Genomic DNA, 23,023 nt, shown 5'->3' with positions numbered 1-23,023 from the left:
GACCTGTCTGAAAGCACCTCTGAATGGGTTTGAACCACCAACCTTTTAGCCAATATTTGAAACATTGAGCCTTTAATCTTTGCACCACCCCGGCACTCCATATGATTTTGTCATTAAAGCATCTGGCTACAACCAGAAATTACCAGTTCAAACTCACTGGTAACTACACGGGAGAAGGACATAGAGCAGCCTGTATACATAAAGACCACAGCTTTGGAAACCCTATGAAGCGGTTCCGCTATGTCATGTAGGGCTACTGTGAGTCAGAAGTAATTCAAGGGCAGGGTATTGGCTTGGTTTTATTATAGTAAATCCCTTAACAATACACTTGATCTTTCATCTGGAGGATGATGTATCTCTAGTTGCAGGCAACTCTTTTGAAATCTATTTTTGCCATTCATAATAATGTTTTATAGAAATACTAAAAAAATATAGGTGCTGTTGGTATTTCATGGTCTCTTACACAAACTATCTATGAAAGGTCCTGTGTGAGTCACTTTTGCATTGTAGAGTGGAAGGAGAGGACCAGGTTGTACTTCTGGCTGAAATCCTTTCATTTTCCTAGCTGACACATAGCCCTTTTGTGAATTCACTTCTTTCTCTCTCCTCTTTTTCTACTTTTAAATATTTTATGGGCAGTAAACTTATATAATATGTGCCATCACGGCTGCTCTCTCAAGGGGTCAGGATAAGTTTAATAATGAAATGCGTAAGAGTGACTCTGTAAAACCCATTTCAGGTTAAAAATGGCATGTTTTATTGAATCTCATGTTAAAGGTGGTTAACACATCGATTGGTGATGGCTGGGGTTAAACAAGTTTCAACATGAATTCTCCTGTGTGTGAGAAATCACCAGGGTTACTTTATCTTTAACCCAGTTCCTTCCCCAGGTCCTCTGTCTTCAGCCAGACCTGTGTTAACGTTGGCTTTATAAATGCAGACTCTTCCATTTATTCATCAAAGGACTAAGGTAGGCAGTTTGGAGAAATCATACTGGGCTCAGTATGTAAAGGACACTCCAGAGACTGCAGTTAGTGAATGTAGTTAGTGGGTATGTTCTTTGTTGTTGTTATGTGTTGTCAAGTCGACTTCAACTCATAGCAACCCTATGTACAAGAGCTCTGCAACTTGCTGTATACTGAGCCAGTTTCATTTTCTCTGATACACCAACCCCCATTACCTCATTCACTGAGTTAATTCATCTCCTGTCACCATGACATGATAAAACTTGCGATGTAGGGAATGATGACTATAGCGAGAGTTATGTACCATTCTCTGCAGATAAATTAACACCCGAGGCTTTGAACTCTGGTGGCTTAGTAGTAAGGGGTTGCACTGCCAACCCATGAGTGAATCCATTAGCTTCTCCATAGACGAAAGATGGACAGTCTCCTTCTATGCACTTTATAGCTTCTGAAAACCCATTAGAAGGTCAGATAAGAGTCATTTCTGACTTAATGGAACACAACAATACCATAGACTTTGAGTCCTGGCTTTGTTCCAGAGCTTTAGCCTGGTTTTCATGAGCTATAGATGTGCTTCCTCTTCTCCATGGATTTGAAGGTCAACACAATCAGGAGTGAGGAGTGTTAAGTCATGTCAGAAAACAGTGGCAAAAAACCTCAGTTCTGAAGGCTTATGTGTTTAGAGAAGGTATGTTCTTTACTGTTGTGTGCTGTCGAGTTGACTCTGACTCATAGCGATGCTGTGTACAACAGCTCTGAACCTTGCTCTATAGTGAAGCAACTTCATCATCTCTGACACACCTACCCCCATTACCCCAGTCACTGAGCCAGTCCATCTAATCTAGGGTCTTTCTCTCCTGTGCTGTCCCTCCATCCTTCCAAGTATGATGTCCCTCTCCAAGGATTGGTCGGTCCCTCCTTGCAACATGCACAAAATATGTCATATAAAGCTTCAAAATCTTTGCTTCCAAGGAGCAACCTGGTTTCACTCTCTCCAAAATGGGCCTGTTTGTTCTCTTAGCAATTCATGGTATATTTAATACTCTTCTCCAGCACCGCAACTCAAAGACATTTATTCTTCTTCAATCATCTTTGGTCATTGTCTAGCTCTCTGATGTATACCAAGTAATTGTGAAGACCATGGCCTAGGTCATATGCACCTTAGTCTCTATACTGACGTCATTATTCTTCATTATTCTAGAGAGGTCCCAGACAGCAGATTTTCCAGTGCAGTTTGCATTTTGATTTCCTGGCTGCTGGTACCAAGAATGTTGATTGTGGAGCCAAGCAGTGGAAGCTGTTAACGATCTCTTCACTATCTATCATGATGCTGCTAACTGGCCCAGTGATGAGAATCTTTGTTTTCTTGATGTTGAGCTTTAATCCATATTGAATACTGTAGTCCTTGGCCTTCTGCTGCAGAAGCCTCATGTCCTCCTCAGATTTGTCAAGCAAGATTGTGTCATCTGCATACACATATTGTTGATGAGTCTTCCTTCAATCCTGATGCCACATTCCTCCTCATAGAGTCCAGGCTCCCGGATGATCTGTTCCACATATAGATTGAAAAGGAATGGAGATAGGATACATCCCTGACATACACTTTTCTCAGTTTTGAACTATGAAGTGTTTCCTTGCTCTGTTCTGATGACTGTCTCCTGATCCCAGTATAGGTTTCTCATAAGCACAATTAGGTGTTCTGGGATTCCCATTCTTCTCAGAGTCGGCCACAGTTTGTTGTGATCCACACAGTCAAATGCTTTTACATAGCCAATGAAACACAGGTAGACATTCCTCTGGTACTCTCTGATTTCAGCCAAGATCCATCTTAACACTGGCTATAATGTCCCTAGTGCCACTGCCTCTTCTAAACCCAGTCTCCACATCTAGCAGTTCTCTGTTAATGTGTGTCATTTTTGGATAATTTTCAGCAGGATTTTGCTTGCCTATGACATTAATAATAGTGTTTGATGATTTCCAGACTCTGTTGGGTCATCTTTTTTGAACAGGAATAAATAGGGATCTCTTTCAGTCAGTTGGCCAGATAATTGTCCTCCAGATTTCTTGGCACAACCTAGTTGAGTGTGTCCAAGACAACATCTGTTTGTTGAAATACATCTATTGGTATTCTGTCAACTCCTGGGGCCCTTTATTTGCCAATTTCTTCAGAGCAGCTTAAACTTCCTCCTTAATAACCATAGGCTCTTGATCATATGTTGTTTCATGAAATTCTTCTCTGTCAGCCAAATTTTTTTAGTATAGTGACTCTGTGTACTCCTTCCATCTTCTTTTGATGCATCCTGGGTCATTCAGCTTTCTGCCCACAGCTGCCTTAAATATTGCAAGTTGAGGCTTGAATTTGTGCTTTAGCTCCTTCAGCTTAAGAAATGCTCTGTGAGTTAGTCCCTTTTTCTATTTTCCAACTTCATCTCTTTAGAGATTTTATAATAATACTATTGTTTTAAGTGCCATCAAGTCATAGACAACTCATAGCAACCCTATGAATGAAAAACCTGAGCACTTGTATAACTTTTTATCGTTTCTCCAAGTTCATAGATCATAATAATGTTATATATATTGCATATAGTACAATGTTGTTGTTGGTTGCCTTCAAGTTGAGCACAACTCATAGCGACTCTAAGAACAAAACACAATATACAGTATTATATGTAATATATATATTACATTTCATTTTAATACTTTGTCTTCCTGTGCTGCCCTTTGAAATCTTCTGCACAGCTCCTTCACATTATTCAAATTTATGCACCAACAACCAGAGCCAAAGAGGAAGAAATAGATGACTTCTACCAGTTGTTGCAATCAGAAATCAATCAAACATGCAACCAAGATACATTAGTAATAATGGGTGACTGGAATGCAAAAGTTGGAAGGATTGATAGTTGGGAAATATGGAATTAGGCTAGAGACAGAATGATAGAATCATAGAATTCTGTATAATCAATGTTTTATTCACTGCGAATACCTTTTAGAAGAAAAACAAATGTCGACTCTACACATGAACTTCACCTGATGGCTAGTACAGGAATGATTGTATATGTACAGAGTCATTGTATATGTGGGAAGAATCTTTGGAGAAGCTCGATATCATCTGTGAAAATCATCCACTAGTCATATGCAAGTTCAAACTGAAGCTACAGAAAACAAAATCCAATCCACAAGAACCACAGTTTGACCTTGAGTTTATTGCTCCTGAATTTAAAGGCCATCTCAGGAACAGGTTGGAGGCCTTGAATACTAATGAGTGAAGACTAGATGAGCTGCAGCTGGATATCAAGAATATCATCCATGAAAAATGCAAAAAATCATTACAAAGACTGAGGAAGAAAGAAAAGACAAAGATGGATGTTAGAAGATACTCTTAATATGCACTAGAGCACTGAGAAGCCAAAGCAAAGAGTGGAAATCAAGAGTGGGTATAATGGTTAAAAAATGTCACCCCTACGTTAGAGGTAGGCTAAAAGGTGAGTGGGGCTTGCGTGCTCCAGCACTGATGGACAGCCCCCTGCAGCAAAACACAACTAGTACCTGTGTCAGAAAAAAGTTATCTGCATATTGTCACTGATCAGCTTATTTCTGGTTGTGAGCTAGAAAGGATAGCCCTTACTCCTAAGAGGCCTGGTCAGTTGTTAAAGAAATTGCTCCTCAGCATACAGTAAGTAGCCTTGTTACCATAATGCATTACCAGTTAAGTTGCTTTCTACAAAAGCCAGGGGGGGAAAAAAACCAACCAATTTATTTAGAAACCTTTTTTTTTATAGAAATGTAAACTTGATACATTGAGTTAAATTTACTCAAAAAAACTAGGCCCATTTCCAAAACCATCCCCAAACTGAAATCTTGCCATCTCTCTGAAATAAGCCCCCTGCAGATGAAGTACCTGGGAAAGACCACTGTAGACATCCTGTGATCGTTTAAGCTAACTCTGACTGCAGCTGAATTGAATAAAAGTACTCAATTGACTACTTCCATTGCATCATGACGCAGGAAAACTGCTTTGTAAATGTCAGAAGCTGTTATTTATAAAATAGTACTCTCATCAAACAGTGTAGACAGGCCATGGTTATATAGACCACTGAATATTTTTTCAGACACAGCCAGCATTGTCTGCTTCTGGAGATGTGTCCTCAATATAATTAACCTTTGTCCCTTAAGAGACTCTGCAGATAGTGTTGAAGACCATGTGCTCACTTGCAGTAGACAGAAGAAAAAGTTGGTCTTCTAACAACTAGCCTAAAGTCTGACTCTGATATTCTCACAATTGGACTACATTGGGAAGATTAACAACTGGTTCTTCTGGGTCTCTCCCTAGTCTTCTTCTGCCACTAGTCCACCAAGTACGGAGCACAACATGGACATCCAGCCTCCAGCTTCATCTACCTCTGGGAAGATAGGCCACTTTCCATGGTCACATTGAAAAGCAGTCATGAGAAGTAGCAGTATGATATCATTGTTTTCATCTTTAGTTCTTGATAAAGATAAGAGTGGCTGGCTTCTGCCTGCCAATCCTGATTTCTGGACCAACTTTAATTTCATTGGTTTAGCTTTAATTTTAATTGAAAGGACTTGTAACTTTGTAACTTGAAATTCTCCTGCCTATGTTACTATTATTACTATATGTTACTATTATCGATCTTCTTATAGGGGTTGTTGTTGTTATGTGCCGTCGAGTCGCCTGCGACTCATAGCGACCCTATGTACAACAGCCCTAAACTCCGCTCTGTCCTGTGCCAATCGCACTGTCTCCGACACTCCCATCCCAATAATCCCAGTCACTGAATCAATCCACCTCATAGAGGACCTTCCTCTCCTGCGCTGTCCCTCCACCCTCCCAAGCATGATGTCCCTCTCTAAGGACCGGTCTCTCCTCACAACATGTCCATTTGTATTTGGTGAATTACACTTTAACAACTCCTTTTTTGCTTCTTTTGGTATCATGGCTTGAATTGTATTGTCTAAATATTTGTGCCAACTTGGCTAGGTCATGATTCTCAAGTTCTGCAGTTATCTTAACGTGTTATAAATCCTAACCTTTCGTTATGCTAATGAGGCAAGATTTGAGGCAATATTGTAATGATTTAATCATCCCCATAATGTGTTCTAACCCTGACCAGCCAGTCATTCATAAGAGGATTAGGATAGGCTGCAACACTTTCTTTAGGTTTGCTTGGAGGAGGTGAGAGGTGAGCCCTATCACTTTTGTCTTGCTAAAGATGAAAGGTGACAGTATCCAGCAAAGAGAGGAGGGACCTCAATACCATCCAGAAAGAAGAGCCAGGTGGTAATCATGTTCTTTAGACACAAGTGTTTACACTGGGAAGCTCCTCAGCACAGGGGCAGGCCAAGATGCATGACAGTCTCCAAGAAATGCCAAGCCTACAGACGCTGAAGAAACAAAGACCTTCCTCCACAATAGACAGAAAGAGGGAGCCTTGACCTAGAGCTGACACTCTGAATTGGGACTTCTAGACCCCTCAACTGTGAGGGAATAAATTTCCAATTGTTAAAGTATCAACTTGTGCTATCTCTGTTATAACAGCACTAGATAACTAAGACAATTGCTTAGAATGTAGTAATTCCTTAGTAATAATATTGTCTTAGTTATGTAGTGCAGTTGTAACAAAAATAAGCAAAAATAGATCTCTTTAACCAGCAGAAATATATGTACTCACAGTTTACAAACCTAGCAGGTTGAAATCAGAACACCGGATCCAGGTGAAGGTGTTCACTCCTTTGTCAACTTTAGGGGAATATTCTTGTGTAAGTGCTGCTTCCTAGTTGCTTAGCGATCTCAGAGCGGCTGCCATCTGTCATTCCCCCATTTCTGCTTATGTAATCCGCTCCTTTTATATCTTGTGACAGATTAATTCAAAATGCACCCTATGCTCATTGTACCTCATTAATATAATAAAGACATACCACTTCCAAACGAGATTATAACAACAGGATTTAGTTGTGGTGGTGGACGCCATCAAGTCAGAACTTGCCTATAGCTGACCCTCCAGTGAGTTTTCAAATACAGTTAATCACATTAGAAAAGATTGCCCATCCTTCTCCTGCAGAGCATCTAGTGGATTTGAACCATAGGACTCCGCATTGCAGCACAGTTTCTTACCACTAGGCCAAAAAACATGTTTGAAGGGATAAGAGCACAATTCAATCTATAACAAATATGACCTGTTCTCTCTTGCTCTGTGCTTTGGAGCACATTGTTCCTTCCTCTGATAATGTCCTTCACCCATCACCTAGTTAACATTAGGACTTCTTCAAGACTAAATTCAAACATTGCTTTGTCTGAGAAAGCTTCAGCTTGCTTCTCCTTTGTACTGAGTGTGCCTCTTCTGAGCTCCCATGCTGCATGCCTCTCATACGGTGGGAAATGATTACTGTTTCTGTTTGTCTCTTGGTAGAGACACACACTATAGACAATACAGATGTCATAGAGGAGCAGAGGAGGAAATGTGGAAGTTGCAAGGGAAGGATCATCTTCTTAAAAGATAAAAAGGACTTGGAAATCATTTAGTTCAGTGCTTTCCATTTGTTGCTCAAAGTGTGATAGACCACTTCATTAAGGACACGAACTGGTTTTACCAGGAACTAGGATCTGATGTCCAGTCTCACCTTACTCTGAATGCAGTAAGATTCCCCTGAGCCACCGCTTCTCCACGAAATACCCTCATACAATATGGACTTCAAAGTCTATGATGAAGAACTACAAGTTTTACTCTCTAGAGGAGCCAGAAGAATGGTTGCACCTCTTTGTACTTTGTTCATGGTGACTTGTAAGCTAAGGGGAAGGGGTGCCTAGATGCCTTTGTATTTCTCCATGTCATGCGCTCTGGGCCAGTTGGCCTCCCTTCCTCTCCTATTGTATGTAATATCACTTCCCCCCCCCTTTCTAGCAAGTACTTTCAAAAAAACTCTGTACATTTTAACATAAAAAAAAAAATAAATTATGTTGAGCCATTTTGGGGAAAAAAAAAAAAGAATGGTTGCTGTAAATGGTGGTTTGTCTCTTGCTAGAGACAGTAAAGACACTACAAAGGCCCTTATAAGAACTCTCTCCCATCCTTGTCCTCCCAGCATCAATCAGAGTTCCTGGTGAAAATGTTTAACATCCTTCCCTGTTAGAGGAAAAGAATCCTTTTATTACCACTTGAAATGTGAAAAGCCTTTGCAATAACATCCCTAATCCTGAACAAATCCCCCAAACTTCATGGAACTTCATGGAATCATGATTTTTTTTTCCTTTTAAAAAAATATTTTCATTGATTTTCAAACAGTAATTAATTTACATTGTGTTTCAGTCATATACATTGTGTTCCATACAGTTGTCATTTCTATTATGTCACACAATCATTAATATACACTGTATCCCATTATCATTGATTACAATTGATCATCTTTTCAAATCCTCATTAAGTCTTCCATATATCCTCACCTTCCTCCTAGTTGATTTACTAAACCCTGCTATCCAAATTAGGTTTAGATTAGATTTAGACTCTTCACCTTTCCCCCTTCCCATCTTGAACGTTTATACACATTTTACTAGTAGTAATCTTTCTATTTTTACTATAACAGTATTATGTGGTATTTGTCCTTTTGAGACTAAGTTAGTTCACTTAGAAATTACAAAATTTTGATTAAATGAAACACAATTATGACAATGACTCCTCCATACCATTTTGTCTTCCTTGACATTTACATCTTGTATGTGATCACACATTTCATAGCTCAAATGAACTGTTCATGATAATGAGCCATTCTTAATACAGTACTGATTGAACATCTTTCTCCAGGAAGGTCGCAATGCTTTACATACATTATCTAAATTATCTTCAGAACATACCTGAAGTAGGGTGACCACCCATTCAGAATTCACCAAGGTCGGACAATCTAAATTTCTGCGAAATTGATTTTCTCCTCCCTCCAGCCCCAGGAGAGACCTAAACAAAGTTCAAGTCCAAAGCAGTGGCAGCTCCTTCACTGCTACCACAATTATATTTCTGAGCCTTCTGGACAGAAATAGAGCCAAATCTTTCAGCACCCACAAAAGAAACCAAAAGTCAGATCTTTGTGGAATACAAGTTATAAAGCTACACAGTATCATAGGAGCAATAATTACTTTCACCTAAGGGAATATTTCAGACATCTTCTAGCAAGCATTCTTTTTTTAAATGCTAGTTTATTCACGAAATTTGAGTACATTGTTTTTCATATCAGATTCTTCCAATTTCCCTCACACACCCCCATCAAATTGTACAACCTCATGATTAATACACACACACACACACACACACACACATACACACGTCCTCATCCCTGTGCTTCCTCCCTCCCCACCCCCTTTGGATCCTTATACTCATTCTACAATAGTGATTTTATACAGTTTTGTCCTTGTGGGACTGAGTTAGTTCACTCAGCATAATGCTCTCCAGACCCTCCTACGTGAGGTAATAATTTACAAATGCATTGCTCCTGCGTGCTGCATAGTATTCCACTGTATGAATGCACCATAATTTCTCAATCCATTCCATTGTGGTTGGACATCTGGGCTATTTCTGTGTTCTTGCAATGGTAAATAATGCTGCTTATGAACATTGGTGTACAAGTCTCCATTTGAGCCTTAGTTCTCATTTTCTCGGGGCATATTACAAGCACTGAAATAAGCCGGGTCATATGGAATTTCTATGTTCAGTTTTTTGAGGAAGCATCAAACTGGCTTCCAGCGTGGTTGTATCATTTTACAATCCCACCAACAATGCATAACAGTTCCTACCTTGCCATATCCTCTCCAACATGTATTACTTGCTATACTGTTAAACTTCAAGCAGGCATTCTTCTAGCTCATACAGGGAGCAAAGCCCGCATTTCTTCATCATAGGCTCTAGTGGCCACATCACCTGTGGGGCATTTTGTGGAGAAGCACTGTGGTTCAGGAGACTCTGCACTGGATTAAGAGGAAGGTTAAACTGTGAAAAGTCTTTCCTTGTCTTTGCCCATTTTGTAATTGTGTAATCAGTCTTTTTCTTTTGGAGGCCTCATAGGATTCTGTTCATTTTTGATATGTGACCCTTGTCTGATATGGTATTGACAAATTTTTCCCCAGTTAGTAGGTTTTCTTTTCACTCTATTGGAAGATGTTTTTGGTGTACATAGGGATTTAATCTTTAGAAGGTCCCATTCATCAATTTTATCCTCTCCAGACTGTGCATTTCTGGCTGTATTTGACAATCTCTTTATACCATAGACTAGGCCTTCTAAGCTTGATCCCAGTTTGTCTCTTATGAACTTCTGGTTTAGGGCTTTACTTCCAAGGCTTTGATCTACCTTGAGTTGATTTTTTGTGTATGGTGTGAGATGTGGATCCTGAGTCAGCTTTCTGTAGGTAGCCGTCTAGTTTTGCCAGCACCTTTTGTTAAAGAGGTGGTAATTCCCCCATTTAATGGGTTTTATTTCCTTGTCGAATATCAATTAACCATAGATAAATGAATCCATTTCTGGATTCTCAGTTCTTTTCCATTGGTCTATATGCCTGTCATTGTACCAGTGCCATGCCGTTTTGGTTGCGACTGCTGTGTAGTAGGTTTTGAGGTCAGGGAGTGTTATGTCTCCCACTTCATTTTTTTTTTTTTTTTCGGAAGTAGAGGCTCAGAATCACTGGCAATAAGAGATAAAAAAAAACCATGGTGATGTGCCATCTCAACCCAGTAGCATCTAGTAATAAATGTTGGAGAGGATGTGGAGAGATAGGAACTTTTATACACTGTTGGTGGGATTATAAAATGATACAGCCACTCTGGAAAGCAGATTGCAGTTTCTTTAAAAAAAACTGAACATGCAAGTTTCATATGACACAGCTATTCCACTGCCTGAAATATACCCCAAGAAATTTGGAACAGAGGCACAAAAAGGACAGCTGTACATAGATGTTCATTGCAGTGTTATTCACCATCACAAAAACATGGAAATGGGCCAAATGTCCAACCCCAATGGAATGGATTGAGAAATTATAGTACATTCACAGGATGGAATACTTTGCAGCACTCAGGAGAAATGATTTTTAAAATCACCGCCTAACTTGGGAGGGACTGGAAAGCATTATCTAAGTGAACTAACTCAGTCCCATGGGGACAAATGCTGTATGAGACCATTATTATAGAAATAGAGAGATAATTAGTAAAATGTGTATGAGGACCCAAGAGGGGAGGAGCAGTGAGCTTGGGAAGGGGAATCGCACAATTTGATAGGTGGAGGGAGAAATGGGTAAAGGAAATGGGAAAGATCTGGTGTGAAAAACAATGTATATGAACTTTGGAAGTGCACCAGTATAAAAGAAAAACTGTATTTAAAACCATTGAAAAGAGTAAAGTTAAACTGGATGTCAGGTCCTAACTGGAAACCAGTTGGTAACCAGCTTCATGTTCTTAGTGAAATCATTTATCTCCCTTAACCCTGTAAATGAAGAGTATAGAACTAAATTATTTCCAAATCCCTTGCAGCATTTTAAAAGAATTATTTTCAGGTTTTTTTATTATTCACATTGTTTTTCTTACAGTTACTCCTATACATTAGGTCTTATAAAATTAATCACCATTGCTTTGTGCCTTACTATTACCCCGTCTTTTCAGATCCTCACTGGATCTTTCCTAATTCTGTCACCTCCTCCCTCTACCCACCAAACTCTGTGACCCTGTGATTCACCCCCCTCCGCAGAGTCCCCATTTGAGTATCCATACATATCTTACTGGTTGTCCTTCTGTTTTTTACAGTACTGGTATTATGCTGTATTTGTCCTTATGTGCCCGAGTTATTTCACTCAGCAAAATGTGCTCTAGTCTTTGCCATTACATGGTCTTTCTCACAGAGTGCTGAAATAATATTCCATCTGAGTACTGCATAGTAGTCCATCTTGTGAATGTACCACAGTTTCTCAATCCAGTCGATTGTTGAGGAACATTTTGGCTATTTCAGCTTTTAAGTAGATGATTCTGCCCTTGCAGCTTCCAGATTTCCCCCTCTGCTCCTCTATGCACTTCGCAGGCTAATCAAAACCCCTTAGCACGGCAGTCTCTGCTCTTTTTGTGGTATTTGTCACCATCCCTTCAGTTGTATGTGTTTCTGAACGTGCATATCAACCACCATGGTGACCTGTAAGCCCCAAGGGCAGAGTCCTATTTGTCTCATCCTTGTGTGACACTCAGAATGTCGGTGTGACATTCTCCCCTCTCCTGTATCCTCATTGCTCCCACATCTACTCACATTTCTCTGACAGCTTCCTCCTCTCCTGAGGCTCCACTTGTTATTCTCCATGATTGGCTCTTTGCACTTTACATTCCATCCATGGACAGTTTCATCCATACCTCTGGTTTCCATGACCAACACCCAGAGCAATCTCTGTAGGTGGGTTTGAACCCTCCCAAAAGTTTGAGACCCTCATTTCCACCTTGTCACTACCTGGCCACTGCCTCCTCACTTTATCACTTAAGTATGTCCCGACTTTGCCCTCCCCCTGCTGTTCTCTCTCTCAGGTTTCCCTGTTTGCGCATTGATCCCGCAGTTGTCCAGGTCAAGGACTGGCAGTCATCCTGGAGCTCCTCCTCTCTCCCTCTCCTCAGCCAGCCATTGCCCCATAGGTTTACCCCTGAGCTTTAGATCCTCATCAGTTTTGCCTGGGCTCGCCTCCCTCCTTCCTGTGTCTCCATTCTGTGCTCCATCCTCCACACTGTGGCCAAAAAGAACTTTTCTAGAATGCAGACATCATCTTGTTGCCTGTGCCCTAAAAAGCCTCTCTATCTTTCTCTTGATTCTTTCAATAGAGTCACTTCCTTAGTACACAACATCCTCTGAGACCTCAGTGGCAGCCACCTTTGCAGCCGCCTCTTGTGCCTTCTCCACACATCTTGTGCTCCTTCTAGGAGAAGCCAGGGCTTTCCCCCACCGTTCTGTTTTGCCTAGTGTATTCCTGGCATAGTCTTCCCTTTCTCTGCTGCCATGTTCAACTTGGCCTTTAGAACTTGAATCAGATGACACTTGCGCTAGGAAGCTTTCACTTCTTCACCAGGCCAAAGGATCCTTGTGCCCCAAGCCCATTTTTTCCTATCTCTGTATAGCATTTACCACCATGATCTGGTGGCTGTTAGCCTGTCCATCTCCCCACCCCACCACACAGTGTGATCCCTAAGGGCTGATGAACTGTCTCACTTGGCTTTACACCTCACTTCTTCGCCTAGAGCTCCACACATAGTAAGTCCTTCATAAAAACTAGCAGGTGAGCAGAGAAGTTTCTGCAGAAAAGATAGTTTAAAGACTCAATCCCTCTTCCTTGTTGTTTGGTTTTGTCATTGTTCCATTACCTTTGGGCCAAGATTACGAGCTCCCATAGTTTACTTCTCCCTGATTTTCAGGTATATATTCTACTCTTCTGGAAAAAAAAAATGGACTGACTGCTGACCCCTAAATACTCCATTCTCATTCTAGTCTCTCCTGTACAAATTGAATATATTAATGAATGAAATGGAAATACTGGTAGACCTCACATCTCAAGGCCCATGTTCTATGCATAAGAGCATCTTGCCTAAATGAAGCAGCCCTGAATTAGTTAGCCTCTTATCCCTTGACAGCTCTCCCCATTCCTCTTCCTCTTGTGTTTTGAGGACCCTGGCAGGCGGTAGGTGCACATGGTCCTGACTACCTGATAATAATTTCCCAGAATTTAAGTGCCAGAGCCAAGTACCATTCCCTTTTTATTTAAATTAGATGAAGCTCAGAGCTGTGGCTTGCAAGTGATGGAAGTCCACCGGGGAAATTTAAGGTTCAGAGAGAACAGGACCCATTATAATAAAAGCATTTGGACAGCCACTGATTCTATTCACCCTGTGGCTTCAGCGTTCCTTCGGGTATGATAAAATATGAAACAAGAGGACCTTTGAAAGTATTTTGAGGAATTTATTTTAATTGGAAATGGTGGTAACATTTTGTGCTTGGAGTAGACTCAGTGGATTAATCACAGTGTGTGATCAGCATTGGATAATCACCACCAAGGATTTAATCCTGCCGTGATTCAGGATTCTGGCACCACCATGTGTTTCTGGTAAGGAGCACTGGTGACATAGTGTGGTTCAGAGTGCTCAGCTGCTAACTAAAAGGTCAGTGGTTCTAACCCACCAGGTGCTTAGCAGGAGAAAAAGGTAGCAGTCTACAACTGTGAAGATTTGTAGCTTTGGAAATCCTGTGGGGCCGTTCTCCTTTGACCTGTAGTGTTCCTGTGAGTGGTAATCAACTTCACAGCAGTGGATTCGGTTTGGGCTGGTGTTCCAGCTTCTTTGGACCCCTGCATGCAAGCTATTATCAAGTCCACGCCTGCCTTCCTATACTCCTCCCTCCCTTCCTGCCTTTTTCTCTTCTTGCATTTATCCTTCCTTCTTTTCAGCAGCTTTGATGACCCTGTCAGTCAACTGCTAGATTTCCAAGTGGTTCATTATGTAACTAACTATGAGACCCAAGAAAAATCCATATAGGAGGCATAGAGAATGGTCTGAAGAAAATGAAGAGTAATCTACGTTTAAATTTGTAATACTGTAATACAGTAAAAGGGGTTAACCTTTCCCCCCACACACACACACATCTAGTACTTTGGTTGCTATATACTTTATAAGCATTTTCTCATGACTCTACTCTTCATAGATGAGGAAAATTAAGCTCAGAGGAGTTAAGATACTTGCCTGAGGTCATCGAGCAATATATATTGATAGACCTGGAATAAACTATAGGATAGAGTCTGAAACAATGCCGGGTGGCAGAATCAGCTTGCAAATTCACACTCTGAAAGACCCAAGTTTTTTAAGAAGACAGTTTCACTAGAAAAGATAACGTTTCATAGAAAGGTGTTGGAAATGATAATGTCTCCAAGACAGACGGGCTTTTTGAGATGAGTCCAACTGCAGAAGTGAAGCAGAGAAAGAACAAACCGAAGCTTTTAAATACTGTGTTACAGTGCCCCATAATTTAAAAGGATTATATTACTAGTCATAAAACACAGGCCTGGCGTTTTAAAGTAATTAATTTTTACTGGGAGAAGTCTTGCTATTACTTACATGCCCTCCTAACACCATCAGTACTCAGGTTTAATAGTATGATTTCTAGAGACTGTCTTTATGGTTGTTCAATCTACCTTTACTTTCTCACTTTTGTGTTTTTAGATGCATCATCCCATTCAGATGAAACCTGCAGATAGTGAAAAGTCAAACGGTAGGTAATAACCAACTGTCTCATTTAATAATGTCTGTTTCTTTAAAGTAGAAAATCTGATGGGGGAGGGAGGAGTCGGCCCCAAGTGCTGTTTCTCTTTGAAAGGCAGAAAGCACAGCTCTGGAAAACTCGTGCTGCAGGGTGGCAGGTCTGGAGAAATGCACACCGACTCTCCTGCCTCATTTATCTCTGGTGTAAAGATCTGTGAAGATGTTACAAGAAGTGATTTTCCATCCTTCTGTTTGGAGGTTGCCCTGTGTAGTGACCCTGTGGCGTTTGGTTCTTGTTTATCTCTTCTCAGAGCAGCATACTGGATGGGAGGAATTAGCCTTATATTGTGCAGAGAATGTGAATGGGAAAGGAACTGCCCATTGAGAATTGGGTTATGTGTGTTATACACACACTACCCCCCCACACACACCTTTTTTCATATTTTCCTCTTTGGCATGAAGACTGCCTCATTGTATTCTTCTCTAAATTATGCCAATGCATTTGCATCAGAATTCATTCAGAATTCAGTCTTCTGATTAAATAAATATACACTGAGTACAAAAATGTGCATTTGATGAGGTCCGCAAAATAATTGGGATTTGCCTCTCCAAGACACGAGAGAGTTGATAGCCACGCTTCTTGCTTTTAAGTATTTGTTTCCATTTATACAAACCTTCTGTCCATGTTTTGTTCTTTTAATTTACTGAAATGTATCTTAAAGGAATCTTTCTACCTTCCTAGCCCACAGATCTTCCCTGTCCCCCAAGACTGACATAATCAGCACTGTTTCCTTCCAACAGGCAGTTTTGCACCTCATTAATTAGTAATCAGGGCAGAAGCCATGCACTTAGAGATCTACATATCTGCAAATGTAAATTATGATTGGGCTCTAAATCTCTCCACAAGGTATTTTTTGCTAATTGTAGTGCATCCCATTTTCTGGCTTCTCCACAGACTAGAAAGTTTTAAAGAACATTACAAGTCATATCCAGGTCCTCGTAGCACTTGATTTGCCAAAACTTTTCTGTGTTAAAAAGTGGACTTTGGGTTTTACCCACCATCTGTCTTCTTACCAGCCCCGTGCTCTTCTTATCATACCTATTTTCCCATACTACTTTTATCTTACACTTGGAATTTAGTGTCAGAATTCATCAAATCTTCCACCACTTTGTTGTGGGACCTTGATCCCAGTATATCTCACTCCTTTATATGATAATTTTTTGTTGGTCCTTTTGTGTCTGCCATGTCCAAGGGCTTAAGATAACGGTCAATTTACAGAAGACATTAATATTACAAAAGACTATTCCTTTCCTCATCAAACTTACATCCGGTCTACTGATTTAAATGTCTACTACTCAAATAGGGAGCTCTGGTAAGAAGTTGTGCTGCCAACCCAAAGACAGGAAGTTCAAATCCACCAGCTACTCCTATGAAGGAAAATGGTCACTCTTCTCCCATGCAGTTTATAGCCTCTGAAAATCCACAGGAGTGTCAGCTATGTTGATTCCAACAACAACACTCAAATATTAAACATTAGACTTCCTGTTCATAAAATGAAAAATAATAATAATTGCATTACATGGCTTGACTTTGAGAAGTTTTGTTTTGTATTTTCATACCAACCAAATTTATGAAAGTGCTTTGTACATGATGGAGTACTTCTCAACAACATTTATTATTGTTATCACCCAGAGTTCCCCCTGATTTTATAGGGTTCTGTGTTGAGCAAGTCTCCTAATTCAGAAAGGGATTCTGTCTGTTCTGATTCCCTGGGGCTTCTTGCCCTAGTGGTGTACATCTGTGAGTGGTTCTTCTCCCTAGAGGAGAGAGGATAGAAGAATCTTGTATTTGTGAGCTGAATTCCATCACTGCAGGTCATCTGGATGCTTCTTGCCACCAATGGGCACTCATCGTGCTTTGGCTCCATAATTGACCAAATTGTATCTTGACAATTACCATGGAAAGATCATCTTTGGGGGGAAAAGGTCTTATTACTCCTCACTATTAATTAGGTTGTAGTTGTTCAACTTAATCGTACAGATAGAGGACTTGGAGAACTGAGTTGAAGTGTCCTAAAAGACCCAAATAGTGGGACCATGAAGGTTTCTCCTCCTGGATCGTCTCTTAGCTTAGGGAGCATGCTCCATGGCCTGAGCGCTAGCAGGGCTCAGAATGGTGTATTGCCCTTGGTGTCCAGCGTATACTCTGAATACTGAGGGTCCTGTTTTTTTCTAGAACCACAGCGGTGGGCTGTCGTGAGTACACACAGTGTTGCCTGATAACAAGTCAAGAACAGTTCAGTGCTGTAATTGCTAGAATGAGAAAATACCTAAAATCAAAGGCTAGCAGTTGAAAACTATTTTGAGAAACATTGATCTGACCCTTGAGCATGGTAGAGATTATGAAGATGGCACAAGATAAGGAAAGATTTCAATTTGTTGCTCCTAGGGTTATTATGAGTCATATTCATCTCAATTGCATCCAGCAACAACAGCCTTGGACTTATTCTATTGTGCCTCAGTGTCTTAGCTTTAAAATGGGTCTACAGTAGGCCATAGTTTTAATTCTTTATATAGTAGCTTCTTTACAGAGTTGTTTGAGGATTACATAAACTCAGATCTGTAAAGAGCATAGTATAATACTTACACATGATAAATAATTAATATATGCTAAATTATCATTAAATGTTGTATGAGTTTGGTTAATGGAGGTAGGTGTTGAGCACAGTCTGAGTACCAGAGGCTGGCATGTGTAGACATGGACTGTTCAGGAACCCACAAGCCTATACATACAAATGAAAACCCCAAATTCCAATTTCCCTTTGCTTTGTAGATTGACTTTCATTTCCCAAATTTCCAGTACGAACAGTCAGAAACTGTACGTGGCTTTTAAGGGTTCTTTTTCCTGGAGACTTGCATACATCTCACCTTGCATAAACAAGACCAGGTTTCCAATTCTTCTTTGGACTTAATTGAGAAAATAGGAGAAATGTGTCATTTTTTTTTCTAAAGCAAGCAATAAAAGCTATGAGCTTTTTTTTATTTCATGAGGCATTTTTGACAGGTAAGCATAGTTTCAAAAGTTCGAAGAGCACAAAGATTTCTTTGGCTCAGACACTCTAAATAGCTCCTATAGTTGTGAAAGAAGTATAATGAGCTCTAATTGCACTTTTATTGAGTTTGCTGACATTTATGGATAGCACAAAGGACTCATCACATCTAGACAGTTAACTGTCTTCATTATCAGTATGTTCAGATTTCTAAAACTTTGTCTTTGCTGAGCAAGAAAGGGCTGCTAATCATTCATTAATTAGTGATGAACAGATGAACTCCAGAAAACTGTCGCCTTTTTTAAGCCTTTGCCCATATAGAGATTCCGACCAAGTGAACCTCTGTGATGAGCTAGAAAAGGCTAGATTGTTCTTCTATTATATGCCATGTACTTTAGTACAGATGTTATTGTTGTTGTTGCTATTGTTGTTGTGTGTGCAGTGAGTCACTTGAGACTCATAGCGACCCTATGTACAAGAGCTCTGAACCCTGAGCTCTATCCTGAGCCAACCTCGTTGTTTCTAACATACTTACCCCCAATACTCCAGTCTCTGAGTCAATCCGTCTCATTCAGGATCTTCCTCTCCTGCACTGTCCGTCCACCTTTCCAAACATGAGGTTCCTCTCCAAGGACTGGTGTCTCCTTGCAACATGCCCGAAGTATGTCAGATGAAGTTTCAAAATCTTTGCTTCTAAGGAGCACTCTGGTTTAACCCTCTCTCGGATGAACCTGTTTGTTCTCCTAGCAGTCCATGATATAATAATAATGTTCTCCAGCACCACAACTCAAAGACATCATTTCTTCTGTCATCCATGGTCATTGTCCAGCTCTCTGATGCATGCCAATTAATTTCAAAGAGTTTGGCCTAGATCTGGTGCATCTTAGTCTCTAGAGTGACATCGTTGTTCTTCAGTATTCTGGAGAGGTCCCTGACAGCACATTTTTCTGTATAATACATATTGTTGATGAGTCTTCCTTCAATCCTGATGCCACATTCCTCCTGATACAGCCTAGCCTCTCGGATGATCCATTCCTCATATAGATTGAAAAGGAACCGAGATAGTGGCATCCCTGGTATGCCCCTTTCCTGATTTTGAACCATACAGTGTTTTCTTGCTTTGTTCTGATGACTGCCTCCTGGGTCCAAGTATATAGGTTATGTATAAGCACAATGAACTGTTCTGGGATTCCTATTCTTCCTAGATTTAACCATAGTTTGTTGTGGTCCACACAGTTTAAGGCCTTTGCATAGTCAATGAAATACAGATAGACATTCCTCTGGTACTGTCTGCTTTCAGCCAAGATCCAACTAACATTGGCTATAACATCCATGATACCTTTTGTGAGAGACAATGTTAAGCTGTTTGGATGTTGTGCACGCACTCTGTTAAACTCTTAAGAGACCTCACTTCCAGCTTTCCTCCTGGATGCCGCTGCTTCTGCAAATGCTGGCAGAGGCCAGAGGAGCAAGCCCAGGCAGAGGCAGCTGAGAAGGCAGGGGTGGAAACAGAGTGAGGAAGTCCGCGAAGGGAGCAGAGGACACCCAGCCTCACTTGTCACCGTGGCCGCCCTGTGCTCTGCAGCCTCCTCCACTGCCTGCTCTCTGGACAGAGCCCAAGAGCCCAAGCCCAAAGCCATGTTATTGGCCTTACCTCTCTCTATCCAATCAGTGGTCTGGTGCTACAAAAATCTGGATTTAGGACCTCTCTGGTGGCCTGGTAGGAAGGAGTTATATTCTAACCCAAAGACACATGGTTCTAATCCACCAGTTGCCCTGCAGAAGAAAGACAGATAGTCTTCTCCCATGTGATTTGTGATTTACAGCTTCTGAAAACCTGTTGAAGTGTCAGCCATGAGTTGATTCCGGCTCAGTTGCACATAACAGCAGCAAGAAGGGGAGATTATAAAGGAGAGCTATTTTCTTTTGATTTAAAAAGAAACACAGCAAAAAACAACCACTGTATAAGACTGGATACGTATGCAGTTAGACATTTCCCAAACGAAAATTTGTATTTTACTGAAAAGACTTCCTACATTTCCAAGACTTCCTATAACCTGCCCTTTAAATTGACTCTGGTTTAAACTGCCATCTATACACAAGTCATAGTGCCAGGTGTCCAAAAGTTAAAAAAAAAATCAACTTCACTCTAGATAAGCAATAAAAATATCAGAAACTTCAAGAAAATGCTGAATAAATACTCATAATTAGGGATACTTGTTTCAACTGAAAAATTCCATCTCCACTGCAGAACTTTTAAGACATGGTAAATGACGAGCATTGGATGAGGTCTGGGCTTGGGCTACCAGTATGAACTAGCACATGATTACTTGCTTATGTTCTGTATCCCACTTGACCTATTTTCCTGCTGTACTACACTTTTGCCTTTCAGAAGGAGGCTTCAGCTTTACAAACTGAAAATTCAAAGCAATTGCGAAAGCTAACACTTGTCTAACTGTGAATGACAGGAATTGCTTTGGAGATGGCTTGTGGTATTCTATGCTAGGGGTCTGCCAGTCATTCATTTGTATCCCCAAAATATGAGTCATCTTGGCTGAAGCATGATTCTCGGTGGTCTAGCAATTATATAATGAAGTAACTTGGTAGTTATGCAATAATGTAATCATTTCCCATGGTATGATTTGATGTGATCAGCTAATCAGTTGTAGCAGGATTAGGATAAGATACTCAGATCACAGCCATGATATATAGGACTGACTCCATGGGATGTAGTCTGCCTCATCTTTTATTTTACAAGAGAGAAAAGTAGAGAGAAGTGACCAGAAGAGAGGGATGAAGAAGGTCCTACAAAGAAAGAAGAATTAGAAGTGGAGAACATCCTTTGAACCTAGAATTCCTACACCAAAACCTTTCTAGACCCAGGGGAAGATTGCTGCCAAATAAATGAAGTGTTCCAAGGACAACTGGGACCAGAGTGTGGAATGGAGACAAAGACATTCTCCAGGAAAGCCTTGCCCTAGGACCCAGGGACCTTTACTCAGAATCCAGGTCTGGAGGCCAGGACCACAGCCAAATGGTCTCAGAATAGAGGATTATAGTCAGTCTTTGGGAGCTAATGTAGACTGTTCTGCTAGGTTTTTAACTTGCTTGGTGCCCATTTTCCCTTTTGTTTCTCCATTTGAGCTTTGTAATGCAAGTTTCTGCCTTGTACTTATGCCGTCATTGTACTTCAGATTAGCTTGTATTCTGGCTTATATTCACAGGTGAAGAGTTTTTCCCCAGGGCAATTAAGTTGATTTTAAGACTTTTCGGGTGATAATGTGGGATGGTACTTTAAAAACTAAGGTGTGCTTGACCCAGGCCATAATACTTTCAGCCACTTTATGTGCATGAGAAGACTGGACAATAAGTAAGAAATTAAAGAAGACTTCATGATTTGGAAGGATGGTCTTGGCAAAGGATGAGTATACCATGGGTTATAAAAAGAGCAAACAAATTTGTCATGAAAGAAGTGTAACTAGGTTGCTCCTTAGAACCAGAGATGGTAACTTCCTCTCAGACACTTTCGGGATAGTACCAGAAGTGACCAGTCCCGGGAGAAAGACATCATGGTAGAGTAGGTCAGCAAAAATGAGAACGATTCTCAACAGTATGAATGCCCATGCCAGTGCAACAGTGGGCTCAAGGACATCAGCCGTTGTGAGGATGGCATAGGATAAGGTGTTCTTTTGTTCAGTTATAAATAGGAGCTCAGTGAGTCAGAACCAGCTCTTTAGGACCTAATATCAGACACAACATTGTGGGATGATTTATATAATAATTTGGGTGACCACTATATCCCCCACAAAAAAAAAAAAGTGTTCGTTTGGCCATACTATTCTCATTAGTTATGCAGTATTCAATTTAACAATTATGTAACAATGTAATTATTCCCATGATGTGATCTAGTGAGATAAGCCAGTAAATTTTAGAAGGATTTGGGTCACTGCAACACCCTTCGATCACATCCCTGATTTAATAACTGGACAGTTACTGTGACGTCTAGCCTGTAGTACTTTCTGTCTTACAAAAGCTAAAGAGTGAGGAGAACATTGCAGTAAGAAAGAAGAACCAGAAACTGTGTTCTTTTAACCCAGAGTCCATGTGATCTGTAACATCTAAGCCCAAGGAAATTGATGCCAAGACATGAGGAGCTCTCTAAGCGGCACTAGCACACAAATGTAGAAGGAGACCAGGACCTTTCCCCAGCGCCAACGGAGAAAGTCATCCATTATGGCTGGTGCCCTGGGTTTAGATTTCTAGCCTCCTAAACTATAAAATAATAAATTTCTGTTAGTTAAGCCATCTATTTGTGCCTTAAATAGCTATGTTATAGCATAAAAAAAAAACAAAAAAAAAAACCCCACTACCAGCACTACCACCAAAACTCAGAGGAATCGCTACTACAGCACTTGGATGTCCAAGATAATAACTATGACTGACTGGTGCCTGTGACTGTAGTCAGTCTTCTTTACGGTGGCATGTTGCTTCTTTACAAGGAAGATTGGGTTGGGTGTTTTTTAATTCACTGTGTAAACAGAGCATAAATCCATCCTGCTTTAAACTTCCAACCTAGCACTTGTTGGAGGTCCTGAAAGCCTAAAATTCATAAATGCCAGTTAAGCCCACTGCCTCTTACAGCTTTCCATGAACGTCAAGGTTCTTGCATCAAGTTTGGGGCTTGGAGGAGTAAAAATAAAGAAATATTGCTGAGTAAGGGTGGAGGTCTGCATAGCCTCCATTCCAAATA

At 40.6% G+C, this 23,023-nt stretch overlaps 1 protein-coding gene across 5 annotated transcripts in view; it reads left to right on the top strand.

The window, feature by feature from the left end:
* The window catches only part of CELF2 (CUGBP, Elav-like family member 2), a 474,025-nt gene that overhangs the window by 348,850 nt on the left and 102,152 nt on the right, over nt 1-23,023 (top strand). For all 5 annotated transcript variants that reach the window (XM_006891845.1, XM_006891848.1, XM_006891846.1 and 2 more), the window contains one exon: nt 15,185-15,233. In XM_006891845.1, the coding sequence (XP_006891907.1) occupies nt 15,185-15,233 (49 nt within the window). The remainder of the gene's footprint in view (nt 1-15,184; nt 15,234-23,023) is intronic.

The sequence above is a fragment of the Elephantulus edwardii genome, unplaced genomic scaffold (genome assembly GCF_000299155.1).
Source record: "Elephantulus edwardii isolate Elephantulus edwardi_28Jun2011 unplaced genomic scaffold, EleEdw1.0 scaffold00105, whole genome shotgun sequence".
NCBI lineage: Eukaryota > Metazoa > Chordata > Mammalia > Macroscelidea > Macroscelididae > Elephantulus > Elephantulus edwardii.
Note: the sequence above shows the minus strand (reverse complement) of the source record. Positions and strands in the feature narration are given on the sequence as shown.